At 40.8% G+C, this 26755-nt stretch overlaps 1 protein-coding gene across 8 annotated transcripts in view; it reads left to right on the forward strand.

Annotated features, from left to right (window-relative positions):
• The window catches only part of atp8a1 (ATPase phospholipid transporting 8A1), a 105836-nt gene that overhangs the window by 67827 nt on the left and 11254 nt on the right, over positions 1–26755 (forward strand). For all 8 annotated transcript variants that reach the window (XR_004897370.1, XM_036001367.1, XM_031302805.2 and 5 more), the window contains 9 exons: positions 1650–1822; positions 4176–4359; positions 6431–6541; positions 13666–13740; positions 15568–15690; positions 19813–19891; positions 21051–21112; positions 21388–21444; positions 21818–21925. Coding sequence is in view for 7 of the 8 variants with exons in the window: in XM_036001367.1 (XP_035857260.1) it covers positions 1650–1822; positions 4176–4359; positions 6431–6541; positions 13666–13740; positions 15568–15690; positions 19813–19891; positions 21051–21112; positions 21388–21444; positions 21818–21925 (972 nt within the window). In the remaining variant the exon portion in view is untranslated. The remainder of the gene's footprint in view (positions 1–1649; positions 1823–4175; positions 4360–6430; positions 6542–13665; positions 13741–15567; positions 15691–19812; positions 19892–21050; positions 21113–21387; positions 21445–21817; positions 21926–26755) is intronic.

The raw sequence follows: 26755 nt of genomic DNA on the forward strand, positions 1-26755 counted from the left end.
CTTCTCTCTCTCTCACACACACACACACACACACACACACACACACACACACAGACAAGCAAGCCTGCCCACTGCTCACCATCTCTTGCTGTTTTACAGACCCCATCAGGGATGGTTAAGTCCTCGCAGCTGCTTTCTGCTTGTATCCTCTTGCTCAGTTTCTCTCTTCTGTTAATCCATCATCTCTTTCTGTGCGTGTCTCTCACTCTCCTTCTCTCGCTTTGTGAAACGTAAAGCCCCTTTCTCCAAATATTTCCTTTAAGCTGGGGTTTCAGAGTTTTGTTATGCCAAGCGAACGTTGCCTGGTCCCCCTGGTACAATCTGACTGCTTTGACATATCTGACCTCAACACCAGGCCGGACCCCTCCCTCCCTCAGTTCTGCTAATGGCCACCATTTTTTAATGATTATAGCTGTTTGAACATCTGCATGGCACATTAGGTTTGATGCCTTGCATTATATCATTGCTTTGTTTCTGCCCATTTAAAACGGTCTGTACAGTCATTTAACAGTTTACACACCAACATAAGGGATATAATTGTATTGCAAGAAGTGCTTCTATTATATTTTTGTACTTTTGAAGCCAGGTAATTTATAAAGAAAATGTCTATTATTATTATTATTATTATTATTATTATTATTATTATTATTATTATTATTATTATATTCTTTTATTGAAAATACACATGTATTATCTACCTGTCACTGAGAAAGTGGTTACACACAGTATTTCCTAATGGCTTCACCATCTGTGGGGAAGATGATGATGAATGATGAATACAATGATGATCTCACCACTTCATCCATCCAGTCCACATGTCCATATACCAGGACAGTAAATCCTCTTGTCAGTCTCATATTTATGGCTTTTCATTATCACTCATCATCAAAGCTGTATATACTGTATAAGCAAACGGGATCCATTCTCAGAACTCGTCTTGTGTTATCACCTCATAGCGAAGGTCTGAGTGTAATAAGCATGGGAAACATAATACATATCTAAAATATCAAGAGCAGCTGCTCTGTTAGTTTGGGATTAGCAAGAAGAGTGGACAGATCTGTGTCATCTATTTAACTCTAATTTAAATTAGATTAGATTAGATAGACTTATGATCCCAAATTGGGAAATGTCAGTGCTACGGCAGCAACACATCAGACACACAGCAGACATAGAGAATATACAATAAATAATAAATAGGATATAATACTAGAACAAATATTCAATAGTGTGGTTCAGTATCAATCATACCTATTCTGCATGCATCTCAGCCTTTGGATTAATAAATCCTCAAATGCAAATGAAAAATGTTGCAACTAACAAAAATATTTGACGGTTTATTTTTTCCCAAAAGCCTGGATAACAGTTGGTATTATAATAATTGTTAAATATTTTTGTATCTGTTAACAAATTGGCAAAGGCTTTTTAAAATAGAATTAAAAAACAAAACATCTTTAAAAAAAACCTTTCTGACTTATAAATGAATTAATCATAATCAGCTTGCACAGTAGATTCTTCCAAACCAATCCACCCGGGCAAAACAACTTACACTATCTAATAACACTATTTCTCCTCTAGCGACTTAGCTTGAAATTATATTGACTAATTGCACTAATTAAACTCACATTAATTACATGTTTTTCATCACACAGAGAACAAGGGAAGCGCTCAGCCACCACTGTGGAATGCTGGGAGATGCCCTCTACAAGGAGAACGACTTTGCTCTCATTATTGACGGGAAGACTCTCAAATACGCCCTCGCATTCGGAGTGCGACAGTACTTCCTAGACCTCGCCCTGTCCTGTAAAGCTGTCATATGCTGCAGGTAAGATTTACTCCTGAAACAATAAAATAAAACAGAGACAATAAATTCCACTGACCAAAATGAAAGTAGGTGTTCTTACTGCAAAGACTTTACGTACCGAGTCTGTTTCTGCATTTGAAAAACACTACACAAAATGTGTGTTTAAATACAGTACTGGAGTCATTAATCCACGTTAATGCAGCGAATCAAAACCATATATGGATATAGAGATGGAAAATTCTTAAACTTAAGGCTTTTTACTATGTCATAAAATTGCGTATTTTTGTCTGACCAATAGCCCCAAACCCAAAGATGATTTTACAATCATATAAAACTGAGAAATGGAGCAAATCCTCACAAATGACAAGCTGTAAGTAAGTCTTTAAAATGACTTAAATTCAATTAAAAGCTCTGTGTTTGAACAACTAAATAGTATGTCTTTGCCACAAAGGTCATTGAGTATTTCATGGCTGCAGTTTAAATAGTGTGATAGTTATAAATTTAAATGGCAACTTTTAACATTATGCAGGTACACTGTTGACCTGCCCCGGCCACATAAATAATAAGAAGTACTTAAGTACTCAAGCAACCATGACGGGGTCTGGGGCCAGAAATCAGCACCACATTTTCAGAACAACAGTAAACCTTATGACTCGTTACGTCAGATTTTTATTTATTTTTCCTTGACCTCTACCTGCCTTTACCTTGTGCACACTCTGTGGGCACTAAGCGACACCAGGAGATGAATGAGGCCTCTTAAACCACGGAGAACATAAACATTAACAATTTCACAGCTTCAGATAGCTAGCCGTTTACGACATTATCTCTGGAGACTCTCTGTACTGTACACTACCCCCAAACCGCTGGTGCACTAAGACGACGCTCCTGTGTGGTAGGCTACAGACTTTGCTGTCAGTGAGGGCATACAGTTTAGTTTGAAGTCTTGTAAAGGAAGAGTAATGAGATGTGTCCCAACCATCACCTAATGATTGGCTCTACTTAATGGGCCTAGTAAGAAAGGTCTTACAGGGTCTCGAGAAAAAGCAGTAAAAAGGGGAAATGCATCTATAATATAACAAGTAGTCTTTATAGCAGTAGTGCCCAGTTCCCCATACAGTTCTCGTCACTGCCAACTTTGCTGTTGGTATAAAGCATTACAACAGTATAGAGTAGATTTAAAGTGTTTTTTGACACTGATCAGCAGAAAAGGGAACTTTAATGTCAAAGTGAAAACAGATCTCTATTAAGTGACCTGAAATTTATTATAAAATTCAAAATAAATGCACAAATATTCATCCCCTGTAACAGGACACGTAAATCATCACTGGTACAGCCGATAATAATTAGTTAAAGCTTTAGTGCGTAGTTTCTGCCACCCCCATGAGGAATTCTAAGTAATGACAACAAAACTGTCGCCGCATCCACATGATATGAAGCCTTCCATGACAGCCTCTCCCCCCCGCCCCCCTCCCTCCCTCCTCCATGCAGTTGCTAGTAGCCAAGGAGGACACATAGGATTAAAAAAACATGATGGACTCTTCAGAAAAGGCATAAGGTGGCATAGGACAAAGGAACACTCCAAATGGTGATCCAAAATCCAAAAGCACATGTCAAGGCAAAGAATACAAAATAAGTCACTGAATGTTCCTTTGGACAGACATGTGCTTCCTCCTATGTGCCACCAGCTGCGTTGACATTGAGGAGCTTGACCATGAAGTCCACTCCCTCCCCCAGATCTCATCTTCCTTCACACATTCGCCTCGTCCATCCAGCATGACATGACACAACCCCTCCCTGGCTACACGCCATCAAACAATGCCCATTACGTGGTACTCGGTAAAGTCAGAAGCACTGCCACTGGGGATTAAATGCAGTCTCTACAAGGGCTTTCTTCTCTTTGCCACCTTGTCACCTGCTTTTTTGTGATTCTTAAAGAAATATTCTGCACAAAATGCCCATATGTTTATTTTTAGGGTGTTCACACAGTTTGGCACGACTGTCTGCACGCCTCAACCTACAATTCTACAAAGTGAAGGAAGAGCTTTGGGTTTTGCCAAGTGCTGATCTCAAGAATGAATATTATTTTATGTACACCGCAATTATACTGCCCAAATTCTGGGGAAGTAGGAAATAGAATTTCCTGGACAATACGTTCCTGTGTAATATGTACTGTATAATATGACATCTACTCTTCTTATAATGTATGTCTTGCCTTATCCTTTGCACTGCATACTGTATGCCTCACTGTTGTAACACTAATTTTACCACGACTGATTTTACCACATTAATAGCAATTGCTGATTACCACAAATCAATATCTAGTTTCATGAAATACACATTGTGTAATATTCCCTGTGCTACTCCTCCCTTTTAGAGTATCTCCTCTTCAGAAGTCAGAGGTGGTGGAGATGGTAAAGAAACAGGTGAAGGTGATCACGCTGGCCATTGGTGATGGTGCTAACGACGTGGGAATGATCCAGACGGCTCACGTCGGTGTGGGAATCTCCGGCAACGAGGGCCTGCAAGCTGCAAACTCCTCTGACTACTCTATTGCCCAGGTGAGCACAATGGCAGGGGCTTACACTAAGTTAGAAAAACACAACATATTAAGTTAAAGTATGTTGTTCTCTCATTAGGAGTCGGAGATGGAAGACATAGGTATCTAAAGTGGGAACTTTACCAGTTATTGTTTATATTAAAATGCCTAAATTATAATTTGAAGAGTAACTTTGACAGCTTTGCTGATAGCATCAGGTAGTCAGAGAGGGTCAGAAAAAAAGTATGCCAATGCATGATTGATTAGCTGCTTAACTGCTAATAATACTCAGACTAGATTAACAGAAGACGGTCTTTAAGACTCAATACAGTAGAGCTAAACAATGTAAAATCAACACCCTATTGGAACAAAAATATTTGCACACTGACACCCTGAAGTTAAATTATGTACATAAAATAAAAATGAGACTAGAAGACCAGATTTTACACTTTGGCAGTGTTAAAACGTGATTTTAACTTGATAAAAAATATGTTTTCTTCTAAGCTGCAGGTGCATGTCCTCAATTTGGCAGCAATGCACATATCCATGCCCATCCATTTCTATCTTCTAAAAGTCAGATTCCACAAATTGTCCGTACTGTCATTGTTGTCTCAAGTGTAATATGTGTTAGCGATAGCTTGGCACATTGTTCCCAGTAACAATAGGTCATTACTTATACAGTGGAGTAGTAACCCCTGTTAAACAAGCATCTGGTGACACCCAACTCCCAACATAACCATACAGAAACAGATCCCGGCAGAATGCTACTTCTTAAATACATTCTTACATCCTAGTAACCAGTTTGTCTGAAACTCTGCAGCGATATGTGATACCCATAAACAACAAAAGCCATGGAGTTCCTGTGTCATGGTTCTGTTTCTACACAGCATGCCACTCAGTACATCATGTTTCTATTACAGCCACGGGGCTTGAGAGAATAGGAAACCAGTAGCTGACTAAAACACAGTACGCTCTCTGTGCTTCAGTATGCAATTACCATTCAAGAGACTTGGATTTGTCTTAAGTGCCCCCATCAATCGGCATGACATATAAAAGTGTATGTCTTTCAAAGACAGGTGGCCTCATAGAATCCATTTATGTTGTGTCCCAGCATCAAATTAAATTACACCTCCAGACTTCCAGTGGTGTTTTCCATATATTGGCGTAACGGTACATTAAGTGTAATTTGCAGTCTGCAAACTGAAATCAATCCTCGGAAGTTGTGTAACTTGTTTTTCTTTTCCTATACGTGATTTATATTCGCGTTTGAGAGTATCAGATGAGCTCCTTGCTGCTGTAGATTGTTAGGGAGCTAGTTCCTAAGATTTAATACTTGAAAGCTCAGTGTTATCTGTTGAAACAAGTGGAGAGTGAAGAGGCTTTGGGCCGAGGCACCTCTGCTCTTCATCTGTCATCAGCTCAGGTTTGTGTTAACTGATGTTTGATCCGACCGTTCGAGGGGTCAGACAAACTGGGGGCTGCCACTGTGTTGTCATTTCACCAACGAATACCGTGGTAATGCTGAAAGACAAGAAGGCCTTCAAATAAACAAAATTGTGTTTCATTCTACTCATCATACCTCCTACTATAGTTTCTGAGACATTTTAAGAACTTTTCATTTTGTTAGAGGCAAAAGTAGATTGTCTGCTTTGTTTTAGTCATTTACTGGCACCTAAGATGAAACAATTGCCTCGAACTTCTGCTCCAATATAATCACACTTATCAGGCAGAAATTGCACTGAAATTGCAAGTTCATAACAGTCCCTAAATGTTGGTATAATTATAAAGCAGTTTAACTATTATGCTGAGTCCTTGGAGACCAATACCCCCATATGAACTCCTTCATTTTTATCAACTAAACTCTTGATCTTACAATCTTTAACTCAACATTTCTGGAATGTGTTAGTGAGAGTCTTTGGCTTCATGGGATGACAAAACACTGCTGCTTTCTTTAATCTTGCAATTCCTGTAACTGCTTCAGTGTTTCAGCACTGATCTCTGATTATGAGGAACCATTAGACAGTGTACTTTACACAGACTTTTGCTATTCATTCATTTTGTCGTTTTCCTCCATTTCCTCCCCTCCCACACAGTTCAAATACTTGAAGAATCTGTTGCTCGTCCACGGAGCCTGGAATTACAACCGTGTAGCCAAGTGTATCCTGTACTGCTTCTACAAGAATATTGTCCTCTACATCATTGAGGTAAGAAGCTCTAAGGTCTGAGAGTCATGCAATAAACCAGATCTTAATGCAAAGCTTTAAAATGTATTCACATGTCATGATTAGGTGTAAAGGCAAAGATTCCTTGTTAGAGTTTCCGTGTTTATATTTCTGTTGACTGGCCCTTCACATTACCTGCCAGTTAGTGCAGCTCCTGGACGAATAGTTTTAGTTTTGACATACCGAGACAGAATATACACACACACACACACACACACAAACACACATACAAAAGTGCGTTTCACTATCTTTGTGGGGACCCGTCATTGACATAATGCCTTTCCTAGCCCCTTACCCTAACCTTAACCATCACAACTAAATGCCTAACCTTAACCCTTACCCTTACCCTCACCTAACCATAACCTAATTCTAACCCTAATCCTATAACCAAGTCTTAACCCTCAGACAGCCCTTTAAAGTTGTGGGGTCCAGCATTTTGGCCCCACAAAGCTGTCCGGACCCCACAAGTATACTGTATTCCCGGTTTTTGGACCCCACGAATATAGTTAAACAAGAACACACACACACACACACACACACACACACACACACACACACACACACACACACACACACACACACACACACTCTCGATATGAGGGGAAAACTACATCTAATAAACTGGAAGTCTACCTTTCAGTAGTCTATATCCGTGACGTTCCACTTCCGGGATTGCTCCGGTGCCACAGGAAATACCGTCGGGTGCATGTATGTCCGTTTCCTTCCGCTTTCTTTTTGTTGGAATTTTAAAGTGCTCATATTATGCTTTTTGGCTTTTCCCCTTTTCTTTATTGTGTTCTATATCTTTTTGTGCACCTTATAGGTTTACGAAGTGAACAAGCCCAAAGTCCACCCCAAAGGGACTTACCATCTCCAACAGAAAACACTGTTCACAAACTGCTCCAAACAGCTCTATTGTAGTCCAGCCTTTACATCCGTGACAAATGTGCGTCACTTTGTAACACGTTATAGTGCTCGCCTAGCTGCTAGCGTGGCATGCCTTCATATTCTGCAACTGACCAGCTAGCAGTGCTTACCTAGGTACTGCGCATGTGCGACTCCCAACAAAGATGGAATAAAAGTGTGATGCCTTACTCTGTAGCTAAAACAGAGAGCTCAACACACAGGGTCAAAAGAGGAGCTGCAGCAATGTGCAGTACAGCAAAAGTATAGTGTTTTTTGAAAATTAAACCACATAAACCTATTCTGGTACAACCTCTAAATACAATTATGAACCTGAAAATGAGCATAATATGAACACTTTAAACTCTGATGGATTTCTGAGGACTATGGTTAACTGCTCCTCCGATCTCTGCAGGGTAAATTGAGACAGCTAGCTAGACTATCTTTCCAATCTGAGTTTTCTCTCGCAAAACAAAACAATGTCATTTTTATGTAAAGCACATAGTGTTGCATTTTATAATGTATGAAATGTGCTATATAAATACATTTCACTTGACCTCTATAGGACGGTGAATTAAAACATTGACTTTTTGATCAGCCTGTAATTATTAATGTTTTACTGTACTGATGATCCAGGAATATTTGTTTGGATGGAGAATTATGAGCAGGTAATACATGTCTGTTCATAGCCACCCAGCACCCCTCTCCTTGTATATCAATGGATGATGGTTAGGAAGGTTCACACACATGTTGCTCCCAACATCGGTATGTTGGTGTGCGGTAGGTTTGATGGCATTTAACAGATACCAGACCCAGTGCTGATTGCAGGTTCAGAGCTATAACCAAGAATGACCAGACAGGTTAAGTGCTTCCTATCAGCAGCAGCTTTATCATCGGGAGTGCTCAGATGTTTTGATCTACCGGTCATGCACTTTTCTGGCGGAAGCAGCAGCTTTAGCTTTGCATCTTCTTAAATTCTAATTCAAAAGTCAGGCCGCCATTGTAAATAAGAACCTGTTCTTAATGACTTGCCTGTAAAAAATAAAGGTGAAAAAAAACATATCAGGATGTTTTAATGGAGACTGCTGTAATATATGTAATATACTTACATTGGAGACATATGTGTATAAGAATAAAATGTGCTGTTATTGCAAGTTAAATACCAGTGCATTTCTGCAGTACTTTTTTGTTTGTTAATTAGATACAATAGAAACTTTATCGCGGAAATATGTGAAAAAATTGTCTTGGCTTTACCAAATAGCATAAATTGCAAATAAAAACAAGACAAGCAAGGACACATCAAAAACAGAACAAAAGAAAAAACCCTTTTTGAGGGGCCCCAGTAGCCATAGAAAGCAAGTGATTTACAGACTTCTTCTGCCTTTGCGCTCTGAAAAGAGGACAATTTAGAGAGTGCTCCCTGGCCATGCTATGCGGTGGCAAAAAAAAGATCAGCCACATGTTTTTTTAAAATATCATCACCACATAACATGTCATGGAAATATGAGCACTTTAAAGTTGTCTTTTGTTCATCCTCTTTCTGTGACACTTGACCTCTGATCTCATTCTTGTTTATATACTCTACCATGGAGAATCAGTAGACTACCTTTTACATTCCAGCATGTCTGCTTCTGGCTTATTGTGACCTGAAGTGAAAAGAGGGCAGTTGGTCTCTTTCCAGAATATAACTGCACTAATAGGAACTGCAACTGTTTGATCATGCTACCCTTTTTCCAGATAAGGTTAAACACCACGCTACTCACAATACTACGAATGCAGATCCAAAATTAAATTAAATTTAAAGCTAATAGAATTTTCTGTCTGCAAAAACATCATGTGTGCCTGCATGTTGAATTTCTTTCATTTTCGTCCCTGTTTTTAACCATGTTAAGACAATTTACTGTTGAAATCAAAAAGAGGTGGCACAAATTCTAATGTATACATTACATAAATTCAAGACTGTGCAAACCCTTGTCTTTTTTTCCCCCTTTTTTACTTTCTTCCCTTCATTTGAATTCTAGTCTGGCTCAATGGATGTACAATGCCTGACAGGATGTCTTCCCTTTCTTGCTTTCTCTGCTATCGGGGCTTAGCTCCGCCCAAAACGGTTGTGAATGGTTTTAAGAAATGCAAACAAGCCAGAGAGTTTTTTCCCCCCGTCTTAGAATAGATAGGTGGTATAGTCAGACCATTATCCAGTGCTAACACAGCACTGTGGAGATAGGTCTGACCTATTTAAATCCTAACTGGACCTGTATGCCACAATGACATCAAAACCTGTTCAAAATTCCTCTTAACATTGTTTATCCATTTATTTGTGTGTCCAATTACTATGAAGCATACCATAGCCTTTTTCAAAGCAGGTCTTTTCCTACAATTGGAACACAACATCTATAGTTCTGTCTGCAGGGTGAGCTTCTTTCTAGCACACCTTTTGTTGCTCTCTGAAAACATAACTCCCCCTCCCCCCTGTGCTACGCTCCTTCAGGGGATTCAAGTAGATAACAGGAAATTTCTTCACTTTTAGGCTGCTTCAATATTTAAAATGTCCCTGTTTTGTAAGACCCTGGCATCTAACACACCAGCAACCCCGGGGTATGGCTAAAAGCTGCATTTGTTGCACTAATAGGTTTACTTTAGTCCTTGCATGTTTTTCTCGTCGACTCCCAGGCTACCTTGCAAGGAGAGAATCAAGGATGTTGATGGGAATTTTACCTTTTTTGTTCGTAGCACTATTGTCTGTGTTTCAACTTGAATACCAGGACTGGGAGACTCTGTGTTTAAGCCTCTTTTCGTCTCCCTCTCTTTCCACTGGGTCTTTGGTTCTTTTTAAGAGACATAGAGTAGGAGGGTGAAGGATTCTGGGGCTATTGTGGAAGACATGAATGTGAGCGCAACTTTGTCTGAGGCTCTTGGAACAGTTGTATGATCATTCAAGATTTTCTGTGACTTTCTGAGGGTTAATTGTGAGTCAGAATGTAAGGCTGTCCCTTCAGTGGATGATTGACTGACAGCTGGAACTGCTTCACAGTGTTTCCTTTGGCTTTCCGCATGCTGTCGATTTTGGTTTGCAACTTTGTCCTAATCAGTTAAAGAACAGTTCAACCATGAGCATGCTTGAAACATGACTGTCTATCTATCTAATTGAAAAAAGCGGTTATAAAATAACTCAAATATTTTTTAAACAATGCGGCCCAGTGCTTTACAAACTTAAAGCAGAATTCATAACTCCTACCTTGTTACAAATTACACCATTAACTAAAGGACAGGAGTGAAAAGAATTGAATTCAGTCACATTCAAGCTAAGAGACCTTTCCAAAGGAAGCCATAGCAACTTCATTCAAATGACCGATCCAGCTGGCCACTCATGTTTGATTGACACTTTGCCAGGGTGCTACAGAGGGGGCTGATGGACAAGTGGCATTTATGAGGCAATTACATCAAAGCTCATTCAGTGCGGCTCAGTGTAGTTAGAGACGCTCAGAGTTTCAGAGCAAAGCTTGCCGACCATTGCACGCTGAATGAAACCACAGAGGCCGTGCCTGGCATTGTAAGACCGCTTGTGTTTGTAGCTCCACATATTTCCAGCATATTTATCAGCTCTCTTTATGTCCCTTTACATTCTTTGCTTGCTTTGTGTATGCATTCCATTAGCAATTCTGCAGTACTAAGCTTAAGAGTATCAGAACTCACATTGTTGGGGACTTATGTCATGCTCCCCCCACCCCTTCAACCCATAGCCACTTCTAGACAAGGCCTGCAGAGCTGTGGAGCAGCCTTGGAATCAATGATTTTTGATTCGTTGATGAATATGCATAAAGTCTTATCGGCTAGCCACGGCCCAATCCCTCTTTTCTTAACTCCTGCTTCCCTCCAGTACTGTTTTTCATGATGTGCAGTCGGGGAGAGAGGCCAGCCACACCCCTCCGTTGAGTGGCACTCAATGAGGAGAAGAAAAGAGGAAGAAAAATCCTGCCTGCTACTTCCCCTAATGAGCAAATCAATGCATCTGTCCCTCAAGAGATGAGAGAGGGAGAAAGAGAGAGAAGCTATTGGGACCCCAAGGACCAGACCAAAACACTCACACAGAGGCAGTTACCACATGCTATGAATAGGAGCCTTTTTTTGACTTAGCACAACAATATATCAGCCCAGAGCCTCTCATTGGGCAGAGCTGTAATTAATTCAGCAGTTTGACCTACTCGCTAGCCTCTCGTTACCATTGCTTGAGCCACGCTAATGGTTGAATCTGCTTCATGGCTTGGGTTTCATCTACATATAACCCATAGCAACGGCATCTGAATGTATTTTCAGGAAGCCACGACCTAAAACACCTAAAACTATTCTTGCACTGCCAACAGATGTACTGTACACCTCCTGTTTCTCATGGTTACAGAGCCACATGGTCCCAGATTTGAGTGAACATTCCACGTGAATTTGAAAACAGGCCCCCTCATATTAAAGAAACAACATCATGGTAGAGTGCACCTGATGGAGAGGAGGGTTGGCTCTGTGATGGGTGGGTGTGGCAGAGGGGAGTTGAGGGGCAGGGTCTGGGGGCACACACATAAACACAGGCCTTGTCTATAGGCCCCCCCCCCCACACACACACACACACACACACACACACACACACACACACACACGCGCACACACACCTCACTAAGGGAATGAAGGGTGGGTGAGTGGGGGGTGACAGACATTTGTTTTCATGCATATGCTTACACGATTAAATGGAAAGGGCCAGTGGCAGATTGGTATTGTGCGTGTAGAGAGTGGCAGCGGGCGGGTGGGGCCTTCAAATAGGCTTTGTCCCAATCTGAGAATTTGTAGCAGTTCATGCTTTCATAATGAAATTAAATAAAGCGAGGAAATGCTTGGTTGGCCATGGCCAAAACACAGTACCCCGATGTTCCCTTGACATATCTGACATTAGCAAGAGGTGGTTTTGGACAACGAAGTGTCAATTTCTGATTCACTGTCAGTATACAAGCAATTTTCAGATTGTACAGTACATGCAGTTTTTCTCCAGGAAATGTCAGACAAATCTGCTTTACAACAATTAAAAAAAATTCACACATGCCATTTTCCCTATTAGATACTGTAATTCAACTTCTCTACTGCACGCTCATATAGTTAATTTATAATACCTAGCTCATGTCCTGATCTTAGAGGCATTGTTTTGTTCAGGTAAGTATGACTAATCAAGATATGTGATAAGTCTCTCCACTCAGCATATGGTTTACATTACCTCTATCTCCCTTTCCTGACATAATATATCAAAGTCTCCATCATTTAGAGTCCCACAGCCCTGACTCTGCCCCTATAACTAACCTCGTCTGTCACCCACTTGTCTTTAGGAGGATCAAGAAGGGAAATAGTGGGCTTGATAAATGTTTGTAGGTAATCCCGTGATGAATCCAGTCGGCAATTTGCATTGTGGAGGTGGCATCTGGAGGTCTAGGCTTTCCCACTGTCGTTCATTTTTCCCTGATTTGTTTTAATGTGGCCAACCTCTGCCTTTCCTGAGTTTAAAACCTGGCTAACTTAGACTAATGACATGTTAACCACAGGTCAGCACTTCAAACAAACCCACATTTGTTTTACGATAATTTAGTTTTTTTTGAATTGACAGGAAAAATGTATTTTTCCTGCTTTACTTCCAAAACGAACATTATTGCGAGATGCATCAGCCTTGCAATGATTTTAAAGATATATTAGAAGTCGCTGCTCACTCTTTCATTACTTTTTTTACAATTTTTTAGATTATAAGAGATCCTGCAGTCTCTTTCTGAAGTCTCTGTTGACATAAGACAGTAAATAATGTAGTGTGACAGAAAAATGGGTTGTTAGTTTGTAGACATAGTGAGCCCTTCTCAAATCTGATAATGGTAACCACTCACTCTTACTATCACTAATGGGAAGCATATACTGAAGAAGCAAATTTGAAACACTACAGAGATTTGGTGTTTTCATCATATAGTTTGAGTGAAGCCTACAGTATAAAATTCATGACTAAGTGTGTTAATGTTCAAAATGTCAGTAATGGGAAAGGGAGATGTGAGTATTTTGGATATAAACCATCCTTGTCATTTTGGTTTAAATATAAACTGTGTTATTGATAGAACTGTTGCACCACCATTGCTTTCTGTTTTTATTTTTGCTGCTCTAACTCTTTCTTCATGTGATTTTGATTCCCTTAGATCTGGTTCGCGTTCGTCAATGGCTTCTCAGGCCAGATCCTGTTTGAACGCTGGTGCATTGGTTTATACAACGTGGTGAGTGTTAATAAAATGTACTATGCAAAGAGCCCACTTTACTACTTTACCCCATTGTTCTCTGACATAGAACTGATTTGCTGTGGTGTCCCAAAACTGATCCCTTTGTTGCGTGACTATGTCATCAACATCTTGAAAAATATCTCCATTATTTATGACCTGTGTCAAGTCCATATTCCCTCTGTGCCCTAAACTATGTACTGAATACGAAAGAACAACATTTGCGCTTGCCCCAAAGAGTGTAGTTAGCAAGGGCAGCTACGTTTGAATGATAAAAAGAATAGGAAGAATGGAGCAGCAACTGAACGGGCTGCTGATGTAGGGGATCCCTCAGGGCTCTATAATGGGACCACTCCTAATGAACTCATATTTCATATCTGTCATGAATTAAGTAGAAGTAAAACATGTGCATCTGCAAGTCTGATCTTTAATACCATGGCATTAAGCCCACAAGGAGTTGATATGTAACTTTAAACTGTTTATTAAAATCAACTCAATTCAATAAACAAAAATGAATGAGAGATGTGTGAAGTGAAATTTCCCCACATTCCTGATCGGGACAAACTTTCAAGTGAGAAGGATATTTCAACAGCCCTGCCTTTTGCATTCATTTCATAATAAACCACCTTACATACAGTACTGTATTTGGGGGGTGGGAAGAGGGTTCAGTCTTTCACTTTATACAAAAACTGAGGGAATTCCTCCGGCTCAGTGGGAGTCTGCCGGAAGCAGTGGGCTGAATCCAACCATCAATGGAGATCTTCCTGGGCCTGGCTCTGAATAAGAAAGGAGCCCAGTGGAGCATGTCCTCTGGTCCTGCAGACTGAGGCCTGCAGACTCCTACTCCAGATGGGCTTCAGGGAACTCACACCAACTGACCCACTGAGCCCCCTAGCCACACAATACCATCACTCCTCTCTCAGCAGCTGCCATACAGAACAACATTACAACACCACTAAGAATGTACACTTTAGCTAGGCTTAAATACCCACTTCTTAGTCAAGAGTATCGCAGATGTTCATTGGAGATGGATTTTGCATATGAACAGACTTGAAGCATGACAAATCAAAATAAGAAACCCTAAATGGTTTTAAGGTCAATGGTCTTCAATGATGTAAAATAAAGAATGGGAAAATTGGAGAACAAAATGAAGCAAATTCTTCTATAAATGTAACCTGCTATGTGGAGATGGTGGCAATGATGAAGACGGGCATCTACCATAAGTAACAATTAGATATTCAATTACACTATTTAACCTCTGCATACTGTACATAGTAGTGTTGTGAATTTGGTGAAGTTTGCAAAGTGATTTTGGCTTTTGGTTGCATAAATATTTTCCCTTTACGGTTCAGTAGGTAACTTTTATAAAAAAATAACTTTTTGTCATATTTGCAGAAACTGTCACTATATCCTGGCAGTAGTACATTAGACAGATAATCTGTGTTCCTCTGCTTCCTTCTATGGCATTTGCAAGATTCAACCTCACCTGAAGGGAAACAATCAATTAGAGCTGAGGAGTCGCAACGCAGTGTCAGTCACTGCTCGTAAACTCCGATCAAACTAGTCAGAGCTGATTGACTATGAATCAAGATTCTGCAAAAGCATGGGGACCTTTTGACTTGAGATTGTTTTTTCACACATACAGTTTCCATGATCAAGATTGAATTTTAATGCCTACAATGTTTTAGACGATTCGTATTTGAAGGTTGTCACTTCTAAGTTCAGAACAATAAAAGAGTTGACCATTTGTGTGGGTTTCATTTGTTGGAAAATTATGGAGACATAACATTCACTGATGTTTCTCTCTGTGTGTTTTTCCTTATGCAGATCTTTACTGCTCTGCCGCCTCTCACTTTGGGAATATTTGAGCGCTCCTGCAGAAAAGAGAACATGCTGAAATACCCAGAACTCTACAAAACCTCCCAGAATGCAATGGGCTTTAATACCAAGGTAACACTAGTCTCTATCACATGTTCTTTATTTGCACACACCACTAGATGTAAATGCTATTAGATGACATTGTTATTATTCCCACTTTAGTCTTTTTGTTGCAGTTATTTGTTGTGTTATCTTGAGGACTTTCTTTTTTAAGTGTTTTCTGGTCTCTGTCCTGCTCTTTGCAGCTACAGTAACATACTTTCTTGATATGGAGCTGTCAAGTTTCTCCAACTCTAGTGCATATTGTAAGCAAATATCTCTTTACCTTTTGTACCTTTTTTGTTCAACTTCTAAAAGGGGAGTATCATTACCTGCCATTTTTGTAACTTTGTAAAACTCAACTGGTATTAAGTGTCACCAAACACTCACAATTTGGTATATTTCCACTGTATAATCTAAAGTTGAGAATTAATGTTGTGCTCCACCACACAAATGAGGAGGTCAAATGTTCCAGCTCCTACAACCAATTAACATCAAATTAATTAAGATGTTCTTGTCGTGTTGTTGTTCAGGACTGATCGTCTCCCGTCACAGTGACCTGGCAGCTGTAGTCAGTGGGTCTCCAGTCGTAGCCTTGTTTGGCCTGGCTTGACCTGTTCTGTCTGGTTGCAGGGGCTGTCCATTAGCTTTCCCCCGCTGGTAATGAAGATGTCTCCTTCTTTCTCCATGCTGAACCAGAGCCCTAGTCCCTCCTCACAGGCGTGGTGACCTGGTTAGCACAGCATGGAGGTGGATTAAAGACGGATTGGCCATGGCGGTCAGGGGCAGGAAAGGTCAGATGGCTTGGGGTATGCAGCAGAATTAATAGGGGGAGAGAGGGAATAGAGAGTGTGCTGTCATTGTGTGACAGTGTTTGTTGCGGAAAATTATGCAATTTGTTTAAGTGAGGGAGTTGTTTGTTCTCAGAGCAAAGCTGTCAGTTTGAGTTTAACTCATCCAGGACCACACTGAATGTGTGAAATAAGTTTCCATCTTAATTTTTACTGAGCCATGACTACTTACTTATGTTAAAAGAGGCACTTTTCAGATTGACCAAGTAAAGTATAAATAAAACATAAGGTTTATTAGTCCCGAAGAGCTAGCCCATTGAAACCTAGTCTATTAAAGACAAATCCTCTATATTTCTCGAAAACAAAATTCATTGAAAACACATTTTTTGAAACTTAATGTCTCTTGAGCTACGACAATTAGTTGATTCATCGATTAGTTGATTGACAGTAAATGAGTTTGCATCTACTGCTTTTGGTCATTTTTGTTTGAGCAAACCAAAGCAAACAAGCAAATGTCATACATGTATATGATAGTTAACTCAATATCTTTGGGTTTTTAACTGTTGTTCCAAGGAAACATGCAATTTGAATACATCACCCCGGGCTGTGGGGAATTCTAACAAAATTACAAAAGACTTAGCTTGTAAAGTCACAAATGATTTATGAACACACCGTAGGTCATTAGATGAGTTAATTTAAGTAAATCCACTGCTTGCTATAGCCCGGATTGTTTTTCATAATTAAAGAAAGCTGAAGAAATAGAGGTAAATTGGTTGCAAAACAGACATGCTATACACAGAATAAGTGCTATTTGTTCTCTGTAGATTAATTGTCTTTATTCCATCAATTAAACAGTTGATCAGAGAGAATTTTTTTCCTCACAACTGCTGAATTAATCGTCCCAAATTTTGGTTGAATTCTGTAGTAGGTTGGACTTTCCCTTCATTAACATTTTTGAAAACTTTCAAAGTCTGCCAAAAAAGGGTCATAAAAGTATGCGTCTGATAATTAGAAGCAAATGAACCTCAATTTTGTTTGGGCCACATTTTCCAAAACCCATAAATGATGACTCGGCCAGGTCAGCAGGTTGTTTTTTCTGGCTTGTCCACTCTTTTCCCGAGATATTTTCCTTGCAGCTGGCCTGAGGCGAGGCGAGAAAATCCAGCAGGAATTTGGCCCCTCCAAGCCTGTCTTTCTGCACGCCTGGCTCTTTTGTACACAACAGATACTGTCTTTATGAATTAAAGCTGTTTGTGTTGAGGTGAGAGAAGGGAGTGACTGAGGGTGTTAGAAACTCAAGGCGTGGCTTTAACTGTGCTGCCGGTTTACTTTTAATTACATATACCTGACACTTTAGTCACTCTAATAAACCAGGCTCCCCTTCATGTGATTGTTGTAATTACAGTAGTTTACCAGCAACTATCACCTCTTATACAGCACTTTTCCCTCTCCTCTGTTTCTTCCTCCCTTTCCCTTCTTACCTCACTGGTTCAAAAAGAAACGGGAAGGGGTTGGCAGCTCTGGAAATATTTGGCTCAATATTAATTACCGGCATTCATGCTTTTTTTTTTTTTTTTTGGCAATTAGGAGTTCCACAAAGGGCAGAATCTTTACAGGACAGACCGGGCATTCATTCGGAGTGGATCCCTAGCAACTTGCTGGGATACAAGAGAAATAAAGAGAGCAGGGTGGCTGGAGGGGTAAAAGGGAGGATCCCACTGTGACAAATGATTATGAACATTTATTGATTTCATTAGCATTCATTATTGTGGAGGGGAAACTAGGGATTGTTTGCAACCCAACAGTGTTTGGGAATGGGGTAGTTGAGGAGGAGGGTGAAAGAGAGCTGAGCCTATCAGTGGGAGGCTAATTGGCATAAACATGTGATTGTAACATTAGTGATAATTTAGTCCACATTTGACCAGAGAGATAGAAGTGTAGGGGTCGGTTTCAGCCATTTCGCGCTCAGTGTATTGGGTTTTGTCTACACAGTGGGAGGGTGAGGTAATCCTGGGGAGGGGGGGGGGCTGCTATGGGACTTTGTTTGGTCAATAGGAAAGGTGAGGAGGTCGTGCCACTGAGGCCAAGGTGTATTACAAAGACTCATAGTCTAGAACAAGACTTTTAATTCACTGTACCCTGTCCTGCTTTACTCCTTCTTCTCTCCCTTAGATTTTACATCCTTTCCTGGCACCTTTTTGGTATAACCATACAGTGTAAAACAGTACTAATAATTATTCTAAAATGACTAAAACCTGGGGAAATCCCAAGAAATTTTGACTTTCAGGGTGTCCAATGTGTCTCAAATAAGATATGTTTTATGTTTTACCGACAGATTTGCTGAAGTTGTTGAAAAGAGTGTTTTTAAGGTAGCGAGCCTCTAACTTGTCATCTGCCAAGAACCGATGATTAAAAAGAGGCCAACGATGTTTTTATTTTTCCTTCCCCGTTTACTCTCTGGATTTGACAGATTTTCAGCGCTCAGAAGTAACACCAACGTCTGGGTCAGCACAGGGAGGAAAGGGGGCACAAATGTGTTTCATGCTACATCGCCCATTAGTGTTTTGTTTGGCTCTGGTATTTCATAATGTAAATTTGAAACAAGGTGGTTTTAGAGTGGGAGTATTGATTTAAACGACTCATCCAAAGTCTGCATGCTTGCATAAACAGACACACACGCAGACTGCGGTCCACACCACGATTTTCCAGGCCCTTAATAATGACCATGAAAACAGTTTAATCTCTGTCAGGTTTGTCAGTCTCCCTGTGTGTTTCTAAACTGATTTCTGCTTGTTTAAACTCTCCTGTCATTTATTTCTACACCAGTTAAAATTCTCGCATGAAAGGGCCGAAGCCTAATGAAATGTAATGAGAGGAAACCCTCATACTAGCAGCACATATATTAATGTTGTATAATGTTCTTAACGTCGAGGCGAGGATATGTATTTCAGTTTCTTATGCTCGATGCTTTTTTTCTTTTCTTTCTGTTAAATACGGCGTAAACTTAAAAAACTGCTCACTGATGTTGTCCACTTGCCTTTCACTGCTCGAATACACACTCAGTAGCCTCTCTCCCCCCCTTAATACACACCGAGGATATACAACGTGTCTGTCAGCAGGGTGGCCATTGAGCGTGGAGGCCCTGACAAAACCGCCACTTAGCCTAGCGCTGGGCTGGCACAAAGGGCCCAGGTCAGGGGTCACTTGGGAGGCTGGAGCTCCCCATTCCCTTTTCTCATGTTTTTTTCTTCTCTGTGTCTCCCTCTCTCTTCTTTGAATCTCCTGCCACCTCCAACCCCCCACCCCTCTTTTCCTCCTCCTCCCCGCCTCCTTCCCCTCCATCCTTCTCCCCTATTTTTTGCAGGTCTTCTGGGCCCATTGTCTGAACGGCCTCTTCCACTCCGTCATCCTCTTCTGGTTCCCCCTTAAAGCCTTCCAGCATGGTAAGTAGCTCCCAGAGACTCCACCCTCGGTGGATGAAGAGGGAGGACAGTCAAACTCACATACTTTGTCTTAATTAGTTCTCTCTTCAACTGTCCAGTCATGAATTACTTGTATGCTCCGGCAAGAGTAACACACACTAACAAGCATATATTTATGTTCATATATCTGGCCATACTTCTGCACACAGTTCTTCATTTTTTTAATATACACACACCTCTGAGATACAAACTTTCCATGATGCTTTTAATCCAAATAGACAATTATCAGTCTCTTTGTGTGCGCAATTAAATTTAAATTTAATAACTTTATTTATCCGTATAAGGTCAGTTGTGCATGTTTGTGCAGATTAGGATGCAAGGATTCTATGTGCGAGTGCAGAGAGAATGGAGTTCTTAGAGCCAGTGGGTCTTGGCTGCCCAGAGGACCACACAAGCTTGTGCCTGCTCTCCAAACAAAGGCACCGAGCCGCTTTACTCTGACTGACAGGCTGTCAGCAAAGCCTCAGCGCACACAAGACAGCCGGAAGTAAAGAGAAAGGGAGCCTCTCTTTCTTTCTTTACTGGCAGTCGCACACTGCTGATATTTTAGCCTCAGCTACAGCCCAAACTCACGTGGGCAGTTTGGATTCATATGTCTGTTAAATTTGCAGTTAATTTCGATTTTATTATTTCAGGAAATTCTTCTAACCTCTGTTTTAGGAAAAGTGTTCTCAGTAGGTTGGATTCCGATTTCAATGGCAGAATACATACCCATTTTGTCAAAAAACAGTCATGTTCTTTCTATTTCAGCAGTGAATTAGCCAGAGCATTTAATTCCTGACCATGATTAATGCACACCAATTCAGCTTTTCAGTCTTACTGATGGCTTTTCATAGAAACACTCTTTCCTAATAGTTGCGAAAGACAGAATTAACATTCCAGCCTCTAAAAGGGCAGTAATGGAAGCAGCATTTGACTGTGGTTTTCACTTCACGTTCCAATGTCCACTTTTTGTCTCTAACAGAGTGTTTTACACTAAAGTTCACACTGAGATCTACCAAAACTAATATCCTCTGGCTCTTGACCATTTGGATCACCTAATGGAACCCTGTACGAAACCCAGGAGCTGAAAAGAGACAGCTTTGGCCCTAAAAGCTTCTGTTGTTGATTCCCTTCACAGATACAGTTTTTGGCAACGGAAGAACTCCAGACTATCTCCTCTTAGGCAACATGGTTTACACAGTAAGTGCACCAATCTTCTTGACAGGCAGGGTTTCTGCTGTGTTAAACGGTTGAGGTGTCTGAGCCAAGCGTTGCATTTCTGTGCATAAACATCACTTGGTCTTCCTTCTGCTTTTTATTTTGTCTGCTGATGTTTTCCATTTTTATATTGTACAGTATGTCAACAAAAACATGTACTTGTACTGAAAATTCAGTTGTGTGATACACCTCCAGTGACCGATGATAGTATTGAAGAGGGAATGGGTTTAATGTCAGTGTGATTTGTGTCTCCACAGTTTGTGGTCATCACAGTTTGTCTTAAAGCCGGCCTTGAGACCTCATCCTGGACCATGGTAAGTCGATGGCTCTATCCTCTCTCGCTTAGGTTCTGCTATCTCGTTCCCGTTCCTGGATTTTATATGACCACCGATGCTTGTGACATATTTTACATTCTCTTCTTATCTCCAAGTCTCTTTATGGTTTGTTTCCCACTGAGCTCGTAACTATAAACCCAGTGAAATGACCGTACCGTATGGAAACTCCTTCAAGTTACTAGAAGCCACTCAATGTGAACTTTTATGCCCAAATGATAAAAATGGCAACGAACAAGACAGTATAATGTATAAAAATGATGGCCCATATGCAATTTAGTGAAGTGCAAATCTACAGTAAATTAAGAGCCCAAACTATTTGTTTCCTCACTGTCCTCTAAATTTCCACCAACAGTTTAGTCACATCGCCATCTGGGGAAGCATCGGCCTGTGGGTGGTGTTTTTCATTATCTACTCCTCCCTGTGGCCCCTCATTCCTCTGGCTCCCGACATGTCAGGAGAGGTGAGCACATGCATGCTACATGTACTCATACAAATGCTTACACATTTACACACACAGTCTCTCTCTCTCTCTCTCTCTCTCTCTCTCTCTCTCTCTCTCTCTCTCTCTCTCTCTCTCTCTCTCTCTCTCTCTCTCTCTCTCTCTCTCTCTCTCTCTCTCTCTCTCTCTCTCTCTCTCTCTCTCTCTCTCTGAGGGCCAGATGTACGTACATTTGCGAATGTAGCGTTATCAGCGCCATGGCCAACCCGCAGAAAGCGCACGCTGTGATACTTCAGCTTACATCGTATTTACCAAACCTGCAGTTCATCGGGCAATCAGCGCCTTTCTCCGCCCACTATACCGTAAATTGCGCTGTAGCAAAGCGTTAAGTACTTGTGCTATGATACAGCTGAGGGCAGACTGCGATATTCCCACTGCTGATGCTATGACTGTTTGAAATGATCCTGATGCCAATATGTGTAATGTAGCGAGGAGTTTAACAACTGCTGGAATGGAATGTGAACGCTGAGTCGGAGATTCAATGTCATCTTTGATTTCTTCCAGTAACTGTAATATTGCATGGCTGCTTAATCTGTAACGCTTAATGATTTTGTGTTCACTCAACTGAAAAAGTGTGATCCTTGTGGCAAAAACCCTTTCAGCTCATCTCCTTGGCCTATGTCTCCGTCTTGCTCGGATTACTGCTGCCATTTCACCAGGAGGCATATGCGAGGAAACCCGCTTGCGGCTTGTTTACACCTGTTTTTAAGAGGCGGAGAATTTTCACCGCAAAATAGAGGCGCGCTGTCACTGGCGTTTTTTGTACATACCGCGGAATACATAATTAGGCGCACTTTACGCTTCCCATCCCATCTCTTTATGGGAAACTCCCACTTTCCCCTTGACCCTCCCGTGAATGCATATGCATGACACGGAAAAGCGCAATTTGCCATTTTCAGTTCCCGCGACAGGCAGTCTGCACTTTTACCTCAGTGCTGCCTGTTTGTACATACCTCGCCATGCTTTTACGTGCACGTTGCGAAACAAATACGCCTGAAGTGGGCGCAAAAGCGTTAGTACATCTGGCCCTCTGTGTCTCACAGCAACAACTCTGGTACTAAAGAAACTGCTGATATAACCATCTATCACTGACAGACCTGCAGTGCCTCATTCATTTTTTGCACACGCTGATGGGAAATGTCAGAGTTAAACTTGACACAGGTCTTTGTAAGGAGAGCCAGAGGGGTGTAAACTGTCAGACCTCTGGCTTGTGTTGCATAATGACTTAATTGGGCCAATTAGCCCAATGTTTGTGTTACTCTGCCCTCCCTCGGCTCTGAGTATCCACAGGTGACATTGAAACAGTGAAGCTAAGCAAAGAGAGGTTGTATAAGTGAGGATGTATTTGGTATACACACTGATGTCTTAGAAATCTGTCCAGCAAACACCAGGATCAGAAATTGAGTTTAAATGCACTTTAAAGTTCATTAAATATTTAAAAAAGATTAAAAGAAAATGGGCCCATGATTTTACACTGTTTATTTGTTTGAATTATTATTTACATGTGAATGGGACTACTGTCTTGCTGGGTCACCACAGGTGGTTAATAAGAGCCTATTAACCACAGGTGACATTTCCCAGATCATTCAGAGGAAAACAATGAGGCATCTTTTCATTAAAGAACAAGAACACAGTAGGAGGCTATTCCAAGAAAAAAGCTGGCACTACACAGTATGCGGTAGAAGAAAATAGCTGTCTATCTGGGAATCTGCATGTGTGTGTCCTGTTTGAGACAATGTTTCTGGCATGGTGTGGGGATTCACACCCCCTCTATAAGGAACTCCTTACAGAGCTATTTGATCGTTTTTGGGAGTTCATAACTTTATAACCCCATCAGTGGTCTGGTATTGGATGGGAATCTCCAAATGTCAGACATATGTGAGAGGATTTGGAACAGACTTGTGAATATGTCAGAACGGCAGCTCAATAGAGAGATCTTTAACTGGGACATTTTGTATGAAAAACCAATGGTTAAGTGAGGTGAAATCTTTTCCTTTTTCCAAAACATGTACAGTGTAATTTTGAAAGTGTTGATGTTTGGTACAGACAACTACAATGTAGAGCCTTATTCAAAGCAGAGATTAACTAAAGTAAATAGAGTAAAAGATGTCTATTTGCACAGTGATGATCAGGTACATTACCATTGGCTGTAAAAACAGGCAGAAAAGGCTTTGTTTGTTGTGATTTTGGTAAAATTGAATACGGAGTAATTGCTCATTATGATGATTTTAAGCGAAACTTTGACAATTTGGGTAATGCGTTAATACGCTTAGTCGCTTTTTGGTGGCATAGATGAGAAGATTTGCACCACTTTCAAATCTGTCTGTTAAATACAGTGAGGAAAATAAGTATTTGAACAAGTGCTTTGCAAGTTCTCCCACTTAGAAATCATGGAGGGGTCTGAAATTGTCATCGTAGGTGCATGTCCACTGTGAGAGACATAATCTAAAAAAAAAAAAAAATCCAGAAATCACAATGTATGATTTTTTAACTATTTATTTGTATGATACAGCTGCAAATAAGTATTTGAACACCTGTCTATCAGCTAGAATTCTGACCCTCAAAGACCTGTTAGACTGCCTTTAAAATGTCCACCTCCACTCCATTTATTATCCTAAATTAGATGCCCTGTTTGAGGTCGTTAACTGCATAAAGACACCTGTCCACCCCATACAATCAGTAAGAATCCAACTACTAACATGGCCAAGACCAAAGAGCTGTCCAAAGACACTAGAGACAAAATTGTACACCTCCACAAGGCTGGAAAGGGCTACGGGGAAACTGCCAAGCAGCTTGGTGTAAAAAGGTCCACTGTTGGAGCAATCATTAGAAAATGGAAGAAGCTAAACATGACTGTCAATCTCCCTCGGACTGAGGCTCCATGCAAGATCTCACCTCGTGGGGTCTCAATGATCCTAAGAAAGGTGAGAAATCAGCCCAGAACTACACGGGAGGAGCTGGTCAATGACCTGAAAAGAGCTGGGACCACCGTTTCCAAGGTTACTGTTGGTAATACACTAAGACGTCATGGTTTGAAATCATGCATGGCACGGAAGGTTCCCCTGCTTAAACCAGCACATGTCAAGGCCCGTCTTAAGTTTGCCAATGACCATTTGGATGATCCAGAGGAGTCATGGGAGAAAGTCATGTGGTCAGATGAGACCAAAATAGAACTTTTTGGTCATAATTCCACTAACCGTGTTTGGAGGAAGAAGAATGATGAGTACCATCCCAAGAACACCATCCCTACTGTGAAGCATGGGGGTGGTAGCATCATGCTTTGGGGGTGTTTTTCTGCACATGGGACAGGGCGACTGCACTGTATTAAGGAGAGGATGACCGGGGCCATGTATTGCGAGATTTTGGGGAACAACCTCCTTCCCTCAGTTAGAGCATTGAAGATGGGTCGAGGCTGGGTCTTCCAACATGACAATGACCCGAAGCACACAGCCAGGATAACCAAGGAGTGGCTCTGTAAGAAGCATATCAAGGTTCTGGCGTGGCCTAGCCAGTCTCCAGACCTAAACCCAATAGAGAATCTTTGGAGGGAGCTCAAACTCGTGTTTCTCAGCGACAGCCCAGAAACCTGACTGATCTAGAGAAGATCTGTGTGGAGGAGTGGGCCAAAATCCCTCCTGCAGTGTGTGCAAACCTGGTGAAAAACTACAGGAAACGTTTGACCTCTGTAATTGCAAACAAAGGCTACTGTACCAAATATTAACATTGATTTTCTCAGGTGTTCAAATACTTATTTGCAGCTGTATCATACAAATAAATAGTTAAAAAATCATACATTGTGATTTCTGGATTTTTTTTTTTTAGATTATGTCTCTCACAGTGGACATGCACCTACGATGACAATTTCAGACCCCTCCATGATTTCTAAGTGGGAGAACTTGCAAAATAGCAGGGTGTTCAAATACTTATTTTCCTCACTGTATATGGCTACAGCTAGCAGACGGTTAATTTAGCACAGCATAAGGAGTGGAAACTGGCTCTGGCTCTGTCTGATGGTACCAAAAAGTACCTCCCAGCACCTGGTACAAATGTGTAAGTGAGCTTTAGAGGTGCTGGTAGGCAGATTCTGTTCCCTTTGGACAGAGCCAGGTTACTTGTTTCCCCCTGTTTCCAGTCTTTAAGCCAAGCTAAGCTAACCAGCTGCTGGCTGTAGCTTCATATTTACTATGCAGAAATGAAAGTGGTATCAATCTTCTCTTCTAACTCTCTGCCAGAAAGTACTATTCCTTTAAAGGCTACACTTTTTAGCAGAATGTAGGATTGGGCGGTATCCAAATTTTGATGCCATCAAACCTCCTCCCTATTTTACCGCGGTATACGGTATTACCTTGACTAATTAAAAATTATGACGTAAGGTTCAGACGGCGTCACCAAACTGTTGGCTTATGCACTGTTCAGAAACTGAATACCAAACACTAATACTGAAACAATAATAACATAACAACTTACAAAAAACTATTTTCTCCTCCACACTGTCACGTGATGACAACCACACATAATTACATAAATTATATTTAATATTTAATCCTTGTCTCCTATATAAGTGCATTGCATTTTTTTTAATGACGGTATTGAAACTGATACCGTTGCTATTTTTAAGACCCCGCGGTATACCGTATTACTGCCCAACCCTAGTAGAATGTCCTTAATTTCTGATCAGTTCTGCTGGTTGAATAAGGAGGAGCCTTTTTTGCAGCATATTTTGGACAGAAGACACAATTCTTTCTTTGCGTTGGAGTTGTTATATCTAATTGTAAGCTAGTAGTTAACAGT

This window comes from Sander lucioperca, chromosome 1 (genome assembly GCF_008315115.2).
Source record: "Sander lucioperca isolate FBNREF2018 chromosome 1, SLUC_FBN_1.2, whole genome shotgun sequence".
Lineage (NCBI taxonomy): Eukaryota > Metazoa > Chordata > Actinopteri > Perciformes > Percidae > Sander > Sander lucioperca.